Below are 12,158 nucleotides of genomic sequence, written 5' to 3'. Positions count from 1 at the left end.
GGAGGTTCCGGGCCTCTGCCAGGCCCAGAGGGTCAAGAGGAGTTACGTGTGGTGGCGGGTGAGAGGCGTGATTGCCTCACTTCTACCTCATTTTCATGTGAGGAAGCATTGAGAAAGAGGAGCTGGGTGTTCAACAAACTTTGCTTATTCAAAACACCCAATCCCAGCTGGGCCCTACCCCACCTTCAACTCCCACGTCCAGGGTGGTCCCAGCTCCCTCAGCCCCTGGAAGAGACTCCTATACTTTAGAGCTCACCTCTGCGGAGGTCCCTTCCCCTGGGGAGCTCCTGACACCCTTCCCTCAGGCCCAGCCTGGGCAACAGTATCCCCACGTGGTCCCCATATTGTTCCTTCTCTAGCCCCTCAGCTTCATCTGATCGGAGACTACCCCTGGGACTGAGCCCCCCACCCCCCCGCCCCCCAGCCCTGGCTCCAGGGAGACTGGCCTCAGAAGCTGCCTCTCAGTCCTGAAGAGCACAGAGAAGGAAGCCCTGAGCAGGAAGTGCTGAGGCACGGGTGAGGGGGGGCGGCTTTGCAGAGGGGAGCCTAACCTCCCTGGGCAGGAACAGTGACCACAGCACCCCCTACCCCGCCTGAAGGCAGGTGGGAGGAGGCCGATTTAAAAGGCAGATGGGCCTCTGGCCAGAGCATTCAGCTCTGCCGCCAGCCACGGCCACCCGTGGGCTCTAAGAGTATCCAGACTTCCGGACCCTCTCAGGGCGGGTGCCATGTGAGCCCAGCTTGGCTCACCTCCAGCCGGCCTTCCTTCCTTCCCTCCTCCTGCCCGCGTGGGCCTGGCCAGCTTCTCTAGAGAGGGACGCTCAGCACCATGTCTCTGCTCAACCCTGTCCTGCTGCCCCCCAAGGTGAAGGCTTATCTGAGCCAAGGGGAGCGCTTCATCAAATGGGACGATGTGAGTGTGGCACTTGGGGGGGGGGCCCTGCTGTTAGGGGCTTTGTTGGGAGGGGGTTGGTTTATGTCTGCTGGGACCGGCCCGGTGTGGCTTGGCCAGGCAGTGGGTACAACTGCCTGGATAAACAAACCTGGGGGTGAGGGTATGTGCCCCAAGCATGCATCCCTGGACTGCCGGGGCTAGGGCTCTGTGTCTGGACTGACAGGGGGGTGGGCCGCCTGGGTGCTCACCGGAGGGACTTTCTTTGTGCCTGGGTCTGTCCTCCCCCAAAGTCCCAAGACAAGCCGGGGGGATCCTGATCTCAGCGTGAGTGGGAGGAAAGTGCCCCAAAGCTGTGGCAGGGCCAGAAGCAGAGGTGAGCCAGGCCCCTACTCCTAGCAGAGATGCCCCACTCTTGCTCTTCCTCATCTGGCCCTGCCCTGGTCCAGGGAGGCCCCTTTCTCCCCTGAGCTGCCGTGGGGCAGCCATAAAAGGCTGGGGACCCTAACGGAGAACCCGAGGCTTCTGCTCCCAGGGGACTAGGAAGGAACTAATCGACTTCTGCTTCTGCTGGCTGCTTTCAGCTGAGCTCCCCGCCACCCGCCTGTCTGCAAGGAAAGGGGGGGAGCCACTGCTTTGCCCTGTACCTCCATCTCTGCTGTCTCTTCCTTCTCAGACTGGGGCCTGCCTCCCAGACTCTGGTCCTCCTAGTCCCTGAAAATGTTGTGTTGTGACAGGCCAGGGATTCTCTTGGGCAGGCAAGAGAACAATTTTGGGGTCCTTCGTGAGGCTGCTAGGCAGGCCCATTAACAGAATCACAGCGGGCTGGTCCCAGGAAGGAAACAGGAAGGCTCTGCGGGGAGAGGAGGCCTACAGGGCTGGCTCATTCTCCTTACAGGTGGGCTACAAGGGGAGTCTGGGTCTGTGAGTTAAGGCAGCCTGGGGCTGTTGGCCATTCCAGGCTGCACTAGGCTGAGTAATCTGGTTGCCATGACTATGGGTAGGAGGCCCCTGGTTAGACGATTTCTGCTTCCCTACGAGTGGTGTGGGCGATGTGGCATGGTGGTGACAGGTCTCAAGAGACTGTGGAATGAGGGAAGTGGCTCAGAATGAAAAATGAAGTGGCCTCTCTCAGTTCCTCTGGGAAGTGTGTGTAACCTGACTGGGCAAGAGGGTCAGTAGGGGTGGGGGCATGCTATATGGCCTTGTCTGCAGGCCACTACCTGTGAAGCTGGTTGTTGCCCCACTCCCCTCCCTGAGGCAGGTTGCGCCATGGCCCCAGGATCCTGACTTCTAGGAGCAGGAATCTTCTAAGCCTAGTCACAGGACATATGCACCTGTGAGACAGGACTCTGCTCAGAATGCCTTTAGTCCAGTTGTCAGAGGACTTGAATATGTCATGTCATGTTGAATAAGCACAATGCAAAAGATGTAACCAACTCCCAACTTAATTTTGCCTCCCATGGTCCCTTTACAATGTGTTTGGTGGGAGAAGCTCTTCTCCTGCCCATGGAAGGGCACTCAGCCAGTCACAAGACATTCCATTTGCTTTTGGGTAATAGACAATCTTATGGTCACTTTTCCTCAGAAAACCCAGTCTTATTTCAGAAACGAGTTATAATTTAAAACTCAATCTTAATTTGGATGACATCTTCCGCCCTCCTCCTTCTAGGAGTGGTTTTAGGTGGGCTGTAGGTGCTCTGAAAAGGCCTGCGGCAGGATTCCCTGATCTTCCTCCAAGCCCCCTCCCCACCATGGGGTGCAGGCAGGGAGGTGGGAGATGGGTACTGAAGTTCTTAATTGAATGGGTGCTATCATCAACAGGCTCATGCTTTCTGAGCCTGGCAGAATGTTAGGCTTATTCTTTCTCTGGTGGACATTTTTGAGGATTCTCCTTAAAGTGAGGAGACCCCCGCTGAGCTGGTGGTCCCTTACGAAAAGATCCTTCTGCCATCTCTATTGCGGGAGGTCACTCAAAATTACTTCTTCAGCCCCTTGGGATCCAGTTTCTACCTTTAGTTTCCTGTAGCTTTGGACTCTGCCCCTCTTTCCCATGGGCCCACTCTGGACCCCAGCACATACTCTTGTGTTCACTGCCCCAACAGACTCTGGGGTTTGGGCTCATCTAGCACAACCAGGGTCTCAATGCCTCCAACACTCGGTTTCCTGGGCAGGAGTCAGACCCCAGTCTGCTTTGCCCCACAACTGCAGGGGTGACCAAAGCTTTCTAAGTATAGTTGAAACCCCTCACTAGGCTTAAAGTGAGGCATCAGGGGGCACCTGGGTGGCTCAGTCGGTTAAGCGTCCGACCCTTGATTTCGGCTCAGGTCATGATCTCAGGGTCGTGAGATCAAGCCCTGCATAGGGCTCTTCGCTCAGTGGGGAGTCTCATACTCTCTCTCTCTCAAATAAATAAATAAATCCTTAAAAAAAAAAAATAAAGTGAGGGCTCAGGCACTGCCAACCCTCCCTTGGGGAGGGAAGGGAGTGGAGCTCACAACACAGCTTTCTCCAAAATTAGTCCCCTCACAAAGTGTTCTTTACCCCAGACTCTAACCATCCCTGATCTGAGAACCCTTTTTTTTTTAACCATTTCCTTTGCAAATTCTTTTTTTTTTTTCTAAGATTTTATTTATTTATTTGACAGAGAGAGACACAGAAAGAGAGAGAACATAAGCAGGGGGAGCAGGAGAGGGAGAAACAGGTTTCCCCGCCGAGCAGGGAGCCCGATGAGGGACTCGATCCCAGGACCCTGGGATCCTGACCTGAGCCGAAGGCAGATGCTTAACGATTGAGCCACCCAGGGGCCCCTCCTTTGCAAATTCTGCACTTGGTCGGGTTTGGTGTGCAGCAACTACCATGCCTCGTTGGAAATTTCAATTTTACATCTTGTTTTATATGCATACAAAGACCATCAAAATGAAGGCTAGCCTGTGTGCTCTGTGAGTGGAACAAGAATTTAGAAGCTACTTCATTGATCATTCACTGGCTTCTTCCACAAACTTGGAGCACTGAGCTCATGGTCTAGCACATGAGCTTATGGTCTAGCTTATGCTACAGCACAGGCTGGTTTCCCTGGAGTCCACAAGCCCTTGGGGATTTTCCGGATGGGCTTCTAGCTGAGCAAACCACATACACACTGTTATAGCATGTTTCAGGGAAGGCTTTTCAGAAGAGGGGAGACTTGGGGGTACTCGCTGAAGATATTTCAGGCAGGGGAGGATTGGGTTCTTAGGCTTGGAGGTTCGAATGCGCTTGGTGCCTATGGGACAGTTGGATGGATTGGCTGGGTAGTGGTTTGTGGAGGGGAGGATGCGGCATGTGGGAAGCCAGGTAACAGGTGGATTGTATAGGGTCTCGGATGCAGGCGCAGGAGTTGGGCTCTGAGCTCTCACTGTGCTGAGTTCTCCTGGGTGGCGGCGCTGAGTCTTGCGAAGAGACATTCTACCCCTTTGGCTGAGCTGTGGCCCTTGAAAACAGGGTGAGGTGGGGGCCAAGACCCTGTTTGGGGTCTAGAGGAAGAACCTCTATTTGGGGTTTAGAGGGGAAACCTCCTCTCTTTCAGAAATGCTATCTCTAATTCTCTACCCCTCCTCACCCCTGATTCAGAGGTTTTAAGGCTTGTGCTTAGCCCATAGGTCTGGAGAACCAAGAATATGCCTGCAGATTCCCTGCGCAGCCACCTCCCGGGGAGACGGTGAGCTCCGAAACCCCCGGCCTGGGCCAGGGAAGCTTGGCCTGACATCTCAGAGCAGAGAGCTGACCCCTTCCGTCTTTTTTCTGTTTATTTGTCTTTTTTGGCTTCTTTTTCTTTTGACCACTTCTGTCTATAGGAAACTACAATAGCCTCCCCGGTTATCCTCCGTGTGGATCCCAAGGGCTACTACTTATATTGGACATATCAGAGTAAGGTGAGGCAGTCCCTACCTGAGCTCCTGATGATCCATCAAGTCCAAGCAGCCTTTCGATAGTGCAGGGGTAGAGGTGTGAATGCCCAGGGAGGACAGACTGACGTGGCAGGGTGGCTCCTTGGCAGCCTCTGGTCCTGTGGGCAGGGGCTCTGTGCTCTGGGAGGGAGGGCGCAGGCACTCCAGCCCTGGCTGCCTTGGGCCAAGATGCTCCAGCCTTAGCATCCCTTGGGGAGAGGGAAGGGGAAAAGGCTGCTTCTCTGCCTGTGGTTCTGGGAAACATGAGGGCTCAGAGAGATCAAGAAGGGTCTCGGCACTGGGAGGTGGGGAGGGGACGGGGGCACTTGGGGAGAGTCCAGGAGAGTGTGGGCAAGACTGCAGACCTCAGCTCCTGAGTCAGTTGAGTGGCCAGGGAAGGAATGGACAGAGGAAGGGAGGAGGCTCACCATGAATAGGGAGAACCTGATTGGTGGGAAGAGAAGGTTGGGGTCCAGGCCACCCCAGAAAGTCTTGGCATCTACAGAAGGCAGTTGGCCAAGATGTGAAGGGGTGTTGGAAGTTCTCTCCTCTCTGTTCTTCAGTCTTCACTGACCTTTTTCTCCACATCCCTTCTTTGCTCCTGCTGGGGCACCCTCCAGGAGATGGACTTTCTGGATATCACCAGCATCAGGGATACCCGCTTTGGGAAGTTTGCCAAGATACCCAAAGTAGGTGGGCCCAGTGGCAGCCCAGGCTCAGCATGGCCACAAGCTCCGTGGGGCGAGGGCTGGGGTTCTTGTGGGGGTGGGAAGCCTGGTCTCTGGAACGAGGGAAGAGTCCCCAGGCTGGGCAGCAGGGCCTCCTTCCTGAGTTGAGGAAGCTCCTGAGCTTACCAGAGCTTTGGTACCAGGGGACCCTGGACAGAGATGTCGTGTGGCCAGGTCCTGCCCCCCAGAGCACCCCAGACTGTCTGGGAGTATTGCTTATGCACACCGCCCTCCGCATCTCGTTTGCCTATATTTGTCTAATGCCGGTAGGAACATTGGAGGAAGGGTTTGGTGGGAAAGAGGATTCCATGAGACTGGGAGCTAAGAATCCATCTTCAAACGAAAAATGGCAAACAAAATACTCAGCACACCCAGCCACACTGCTGGGTTCATCTCTTTCGGTGGGCTCTCCCACCCCCGCCCCCCTCCAGCCCCTGGGGTCAGGGAGGCCAAGATGCTGAGGCCTGTGCCTCCTCCCAGGGGGATGGGATTCCACCCTAGGCGGCCGCAGTTCTAGTGCAGTGGGGAGGGACCGGGAGAGGCACAGTGGGCTGGGGCTGGGAGCACACTGCTGATCCTAACCGTGTCACGGATTGCTGTAGAGCCAGAAGCTCCGGGATGTCTTCAACATGGACTTCCCCGACAACAACTTCCTGCTCAAGACACTCACTGTGGTGTCTGGCCCTGACATGGTGGACCTCACCTTCCACAACTTCGTCTCCTACAAGGAGAACGTGGGCAAGGTGCGCCAGGGAGGGGTGGGGGAGGGGGTAATAGAAGGGGGAGGCTCAGGCCTGGGCCTGGGCACCTGGGGTAGCCTGCGCTTCCTGCGGGATAGGTCTGGGCTGCAGGGGGTGGGGGCACCCGTGTGTGGCCAGGGTCTGATGGCTGTGCTCTTGGGGTCCTGCAGAACTGGGCCGAAGATGTGCTGGCCCTGGTCAAGCACCCCCTGACAGCCAATGCCTCCCGCAACACCTTCTTGGACAAAATGTAAGTGCCTGCCTGCCCGGCCTTGGTGTGCGGGGCTACGTGCCCCAGCCCCTGGGGCCTTGATGAGCTGCTTTCTGCCCCACTAGCCTGGTAAAGCTCAAGATGCAGCTCAACCCCGAAGGAAAGATTCCTGTGAAAAAGTGAGTTTCCTCGACTCTCTCCCCACACTTCCACCCAGCTCCTCAAAGCCTTCCCTCTCCAGGTCTGACCCCTCTCTTTGCCTGGTGCCTTTCTCTGCTCCTTTAGTTTTTTCCAGATGTTTCCTGCTGACCGCAAGCGGGTGGAAGCTGCCCTCAGCGCCTGCCACCTCCCAAAAGGCAAGGTGAGTGGTTCTCCCGGCCCAGCCGAAGCCCTCACCTGAGCTGGCTCTGACAAGAGGCCAACTTGGCCAAGCCTGGTTAGGGTGGGGCGGGGGTGGGAACGATAGCGCAGCCTAGCCAACAGCCCGAAAAGCCAGTTAACCCTAGAGCACTGGCTTCTGATACTAGGCACAGAGACAGATCCAAGGGAGTGTGGAGGAGATGCCTGGGTCCAGAGCAGCTTGGTCTATACTGCCTACTCCTGGGGGGTTGTGGGGGGCAGTGGTTGGTGGACTGCCTCTAAGGCAAGCAGCCGGGATGGGTACATTCCCATTCTAGCCTTGGAATGAACGTTGAGAGTGAATGTTCTCGCCTAGAGGAGCGAGATAAGGTCAGCAGGGATGGAGGCAACCTGCAGGGGTCTGAAATGTGGGGAAGGGGTTAGTTCTGCAGAGTGTGGGGGAGGGGAACAGACCAAGAGTCGAAGCTGCCAGGACACAGCCTTTAGCTCAACACAGGGAAACATTATTTTTTTCCCTTCTGATTAAGTAATTTTTAATTACAAGTTGTAGGCAGGGTCACCCCATGAGGGGCCTTATATGGATTACAAAAAGGAGCCCTCTGGGCAGATACAGCCCTGAGCCCAGGGTTTGTGTCTGGCTAGGGCAGTGGATTTCAGACTCCTGTGCCCCCTTGGCCAGAGCCTTTGTGTAGGGCACCACCTGCACCCCATGGGGTTTTGTCTCCTGATAAGAATTTGCAATGCGATAAGTAAATAAAACTAAGACCTCGTCAGTCACCTGTCCACGTGGGGCCCGGGAAGACTATTGCCCCTCAAGTCACAGCTCAACGGAGCTGGTGCCCCTTGATGCCATCGGTCACAGGAATGAAAGCATGGGGTTGGAGAGAGCGTGGGAACGGGCTCCTGCAGAGGGCCCCCAACCAGGACGACTGCTACACATCTACCCTCCTTCTCTCCTGCCTCCTGAGCTCCCACCTTGGCTGTCCTCCTTATTTGTCAGCTCTCCTTGTGTCCCAGTAGGAGTCACTGACCCCTCTTTGCTTGGAGCTGATGGGTCCAAGTTCCAGTCTTAGGGAGATATGGTCTGGCTCTCTTGTTCAGACCCTCTGCTCCAGCTCCAATCTAAGCCTGATGTTGGCCTTCCAGTAGGATCCTGGAAGACATTTAATGGGTTTTTCTGGGATGAAATGCAAAGGCACAGAATCCCTGGAGACCATTAATCTCCTTGCAGTTTCTATTTCTGTAACATTGCCCAACCTGGACATCATACACTATGTGGCCTTTGATATCAGGCTTCAGTCCGTTAGCATAAGAGTTTCAGGGTTCTTCCATGTTGTAGCCTGGAGCGGCACGTCATGCCTTTTCACCACTGAGTGATATCCCAGTGTTTGGAGGTTCCACCTTTGCTTCTGTGTTCATCAGCTGATGACCTTTGGGTTGTGGTTGCTCTTTGGCCATTTTGAATAATGCCGCTACGAACCCTCGTGTGCTTGACTTTGTCAGGACATGTGTTTTCACTCTCTATACCTAGAGGCAGAATAGTTGGGTCACATGGCAACTTTATATTTAACATTTTGAGGAACTGCCATACCGTTTTCCAAAGTGACTGACCTCTGTACAATCATACCGGCGACGTACGAAGGTCCTGTTTCCTCAACGGCACTTGTTACTGTCTTTTTAGAATTGATCTCGTCCTGTGGTATCTCCTTGTGGTTTTGGTTTGCATTTCCCAAATGACTAATGAGATGGAGCATCTTTTCATGTGTTTATCGGTCATTTGCATATCTTCTATGAAGAAATGTCTATTCAAATCTACTGCCTTTCCAATGGGTTATTTGTCTCTTTATTGTTGAGTTGTCCCTTCCTGGATATTTGATTCGCAAGGATTTCCCCCTGTTCCGTGGACTGTCTTTTCGCTTTCTTGATGCTATCCTTCGAAGCATAAAAGTTTTTCATTTTGGGCGCCTGGGTGGCTCAGCTGGTTAAGCGACTGCCTTCGGCTCAGGTCATGATCCTGGAGTCCCAGGATCGAGTCCCGCATCGGGCTCCCTGCTCGGCAGGGAGCCTGCTTCTGCCTCTGACCCTCCCCCCTCTCATGTGCTCTCTCTCATTCTCTCTCTCAAATAAATAAATAAAATCTTTAAAAAAAAAAAGTTTTTCATTTAGATGAAGTCCAGTTTGTCTTTTTTTGTTGTTGTTCCTGGTGCTTCTTGGCGTCTCTAGCTATTATTGTTGAATTGTCCATTTCTCCCTTCAGTTCTGTCCGTTTTGGCTCGTGCATCTGGGGGCTCTGCTGTTAGGTGCATCGTTTCCATTCCAGTTGCCTCTTTTAGAAAATCTGTCCTCTGCTTTAAAAAAAGAAGGAAGAAGACAGCCCACCGCTCTGGCAGCAGACATTCTTACTTCTAACCTCTTCTTCTTCCCCCTGTGGTCATTCCTAGTTCCAATCCTGCCCCAGCCAAGGGACTAGCCAGTGTCCAAGTTCAGGGGCAAGGCAGACCAGCTAAGCATGCTCTCTACTCAGCAACCAGCCCCTTGAAAAGTGGGTGCTCAGGAGCCTGACTGATGCTGCTCTGCCCACCCTGAGCCCGCCCTCTGACAGGCTCCCTTACACAGGCCTGGGCCTCATTTGTGGTGTTTAGCGTGGAGAAGGTGGGTACAGGAATGATCGGATGACTATTCCCCCAGAACGATGCCATCAATCCTGAGGACTTCCCAGAATCCGTCTACAAGAGTTTCCTCATGAGCCTCTGTCCTCGGCCAGAAATAGACGAGATCTTCACTTCCTAGTGAGCTTCCTCGGCTGGGCTGGGCATGGGGAAGGACTGCTGGCTAAAATCCCGCTTGCCATGCCGGGAATTAGGTGGCTTCTCTGGAGAAGGCGGTTGTCCGTGCTCCCCAGCCCGGGGGCCACAGACCTGAACCCTCTCTGGCCTGCAGCCACGCCAAGGCCAAACCCTACATGACCAAGGAGCACCTGACTAAGTTCATCAATCAGAAGCAGAGGGACCCCCGTCTGAACTCTTTGCTGTTTCCACCGGCACGGCCTGACCAGGTGCGGGGCCTCATCGACAAGTATGAGCCCAGTGGCATCAACGTGCAGAGGGGTGAGGACTCAGGGAGCCCCTCCCCTCTGTGGCCTGACCCGCTCTGCCCAGGGTCTGCAGGCCTGACAGCTCTGCCCTGCTCCCCGCCCCAGGCCAGCTCTCCCCGGAGGGCATGGTGTGGTTTCTCTGCGGGCCCGAGAACAGCGTGCTGGCCCAGGACAAGCTGCTGCTCCACCAGGACATGACGCAGCCACTCAGCCATTACTTCATCAACTCCTCACACAACACCTACCTGACAGGTGACCCGGGGTGACCTCATCGTGACGTCTCCTCTTCTGGGGGTGGGGGGTGGCTCCTGTTCCCCAAATCCATCCCTCTGTGGGGCTGGCCCTTGGGCTGCAAAAGGACGGACTGTGTGGGAGCGGGCTGGGGCGAGCGGGACCGGCCTTGAGCGAGCCCCTGCCTCCCCCCTCCCTGCTCTGGCTCAGCCGGCCAGTTCTCTGGCCTTTCGTCGGCCGAGATGTACCGCCAGGTCCTGCTGGCTGGCTGCCGCTGTGTGGAGCTGGACTGCTGGAAGGGCAAGCCCCCTGACGAGGAGCCCATTATCACCCATGGCTTCACCATGACCACAGACATCTACTTCAAGGTGAGATTCCTGTGTGGAAGCTGGTGGCAGTGGCATTAGGAAGGGCCCAGGGGGCGGGGATGGGGGAGCGGGTGAAACAGAGGGGAGGGATGGCTGCGAGGCCTCAGACCAGTGAGGGGACCAGAGGGGACCCTAGGAGACGGGGACCACAGTGGCTCTCCAGTTCTGTGTGTATTGAAACTGGGAAGTGGGGAAGGGTGCTGCTGGGGGGCTGGGCCACTGACCTCCTCTTCACCTGGCCCCCTTCTCCTCCAGGAAGCAATTGAAGCCATTGCAGAAAGTGCCTTTAAGACCTCCCCCTATCCTGTCATCCTGTCATTTGAAAACCATGTGGACTCGTGCGTATCAGACCTTTTCAGCCTCCTTCTCTCCTCATCCCCATCTCTTCTGGAGAGCTGCCCTCCCCCAACTCCCCCCCACCTCTAGTCATGCCCTCCAGCTCTCTTCTGGGCCTCCACACAAGCTCCTTGGGACCCCAGGCTCTCCTGCTTATGTCCCCGCCTCCCTGACCCCCTGTGCCCCTGATGACCTGGGTCAGGGGCCCAGAAGAATGGACAAGAGGAGGGTGGACCTGCTGAACCCTACCCTACTTCTGCTCCCTGCAGACCCCGCCAACAGGCCAAGATGGCCGAGTACTGCCGGATGATGTTTGGGGATATGCTGCTCACAGAGCCCCTGGAAAAGTTCCCGGTGAGTGGACTTCGCTGTGGGGCATCTGGGCCTGGGGGCTGGGGGCCTGGGGCAGTGTGGGGGTCAGGTTAAGGAGGCAGATGTCCCCAGAAGATGTTGGGATTTATCTGGGAAGATTGTGGGGCCAGGATCCTATCATTTACCATGTGTCAGGCTCCGTGCTGGGCTTTGAGGGCTATGTTAGTGACAAAGACCCAGTTCCAGCCCTCAGGTTGTTTACATTTAGTGGGGAGACAGACAAGTAACCAGGCCATTGCAACCAGTGGCTGCTATGGGAGTACTTGGGCATCAGGGAAGGCTTCCTGGAGGAAGAGAAGGCAAGCTGGAATCCAAAGGGAAACTGGATTTATCTTGGTGAGAGTTGGGGAAAGGGTATTTGAGGCGGGTGAGGGAGAAGAGTGTTGTCTGAGGAATTGGATAAGTTGGATCGGCAGGAGCGCGGCACACGATGGGGGCAACGGTGGGAGGCAAGGCTGGAGAAGCAGGCAGGGCAGATGGAACACAGCTTGATATGAAGGAGCTGAGGCTGCCCCTTGAAGGTGTGGAGATGGTGCTGACCGTCTCCCCGCTCCCACAGTTGAAACCAGGCATCCCCCTGCCCAGCCCTGAGGATCTCCGAGGCAAGATCCTCATCAAGAACAAAAAGAACCAGTTTTCTGGCCCAGCAGCCCCCAGCACTGAGGGCAGCTGCTCCCCCACCGCCTCTGTGGGTGAGGACACAGGTGAGTCAGCCTGGGTGGGGAGCATCTAGAGGGGGAGAGAGGGGCTGGGCCTGGAGGGGATGTGTAAGGACCCTGGTCCCAGTGCTGACGGAGGTGCGGTGTGTGGCAGTGTGGGCTGGTGAAGAAGGGGCCGAGCCGGAGGAGGAGGAGGTGGAAGAGGTGGAAGAGGTGGAAGAGGTGGAAGAGGTGGAAGAGG

At 55.6% G+C, this 12,158-nt stretch overlaps 1 protein-coding gene across 2 annotated transcripts in view; it reads left to right on the top strand.

Moving 5' to 3' along the window:
* Positions 1-579: 579 nt before the first annotated feature.
* Positions 580-12,158, top strand: part of PLCB2 (phospholipase C beta 2) — a 20,537-nt gene continuing 8,958 nt past the window's right edge. Inside the window, exons 1-16 of one of the 2 annotated variants that reach the window (XM_034993849.1) lie at positions 580-913; positions 4,524-4,589; positions 4,726-4,803; positions 5,439-5,507; positions 6,149-6,289; positions 6,457-6,536; positions 6,623-6,676; positions 6,783-6,858; positions 9,546-9,646; positions 9,798-9,964; positions 10,057-10,203; positions 10,393-10,550; positions 10,806-10,888; positions 11,156-11,240; positions 11,818-11,962; positions 12,072-12,148. In XM_034993849.1, the coding sequence (XP_034849740.1) occupies positions 830-913; positions 4,524-4,589; positions 4,726-4,803; positions 5,439-5,507; positions 6,149-6,289; positions 6,457-6,536; positions 6,623-6,676; positions 6,783-6,858; positions 9,546-9,646; positions 9,798-9,964; positions 10,057-10,203; positions 10,393-10,550; positions 10,806-10,888; positions 11,156-11,240; positions 11,818-11,962; positions 12,072-12,148 (1,611 nt within the window). In that variant the 5' untranslated portion in view covers positions 580-829. The remainder of the gene's footprint in view (positions 914-4,523; positions 4,590-4,725; positions 4,804-5,438; positions 5,508-6,148; positions 6,290-6,456; positions 6,537-6,622; positions 6,677-6,782; positions 6,859-9,545; positions 9,647-9,797; positions 9,965-10,056; positions 10,204-10,392; positions 10,551-10,805; positions 10,889-11,155; positions 11,241-11,817; positions 11,963-12,071; positions 12,149-12,158) is intronic. The other variant, XM_034993850.1, reaches the window with a different exon arrangement.

This window comes from Mirounga leonina, unplaced genomic scaffold (genome assembly GCF_011800145.1).
Source record: "Mirounga leonina isolate KUSES-001 unplaced genomic scaffold, KU_Mleo_1.0 Mir_91, whole genome shotgun sequence".
NCBI lineage: Eukaryota > Metazoa > Chordata > Mammalia > Carnivora > Phocidae > Mirounga > Mirounga leonina.
Note: the sequence above shows the minus strand (reverse complement) of the source record. Positions and strands in the feature narration are given on the sequence as shown.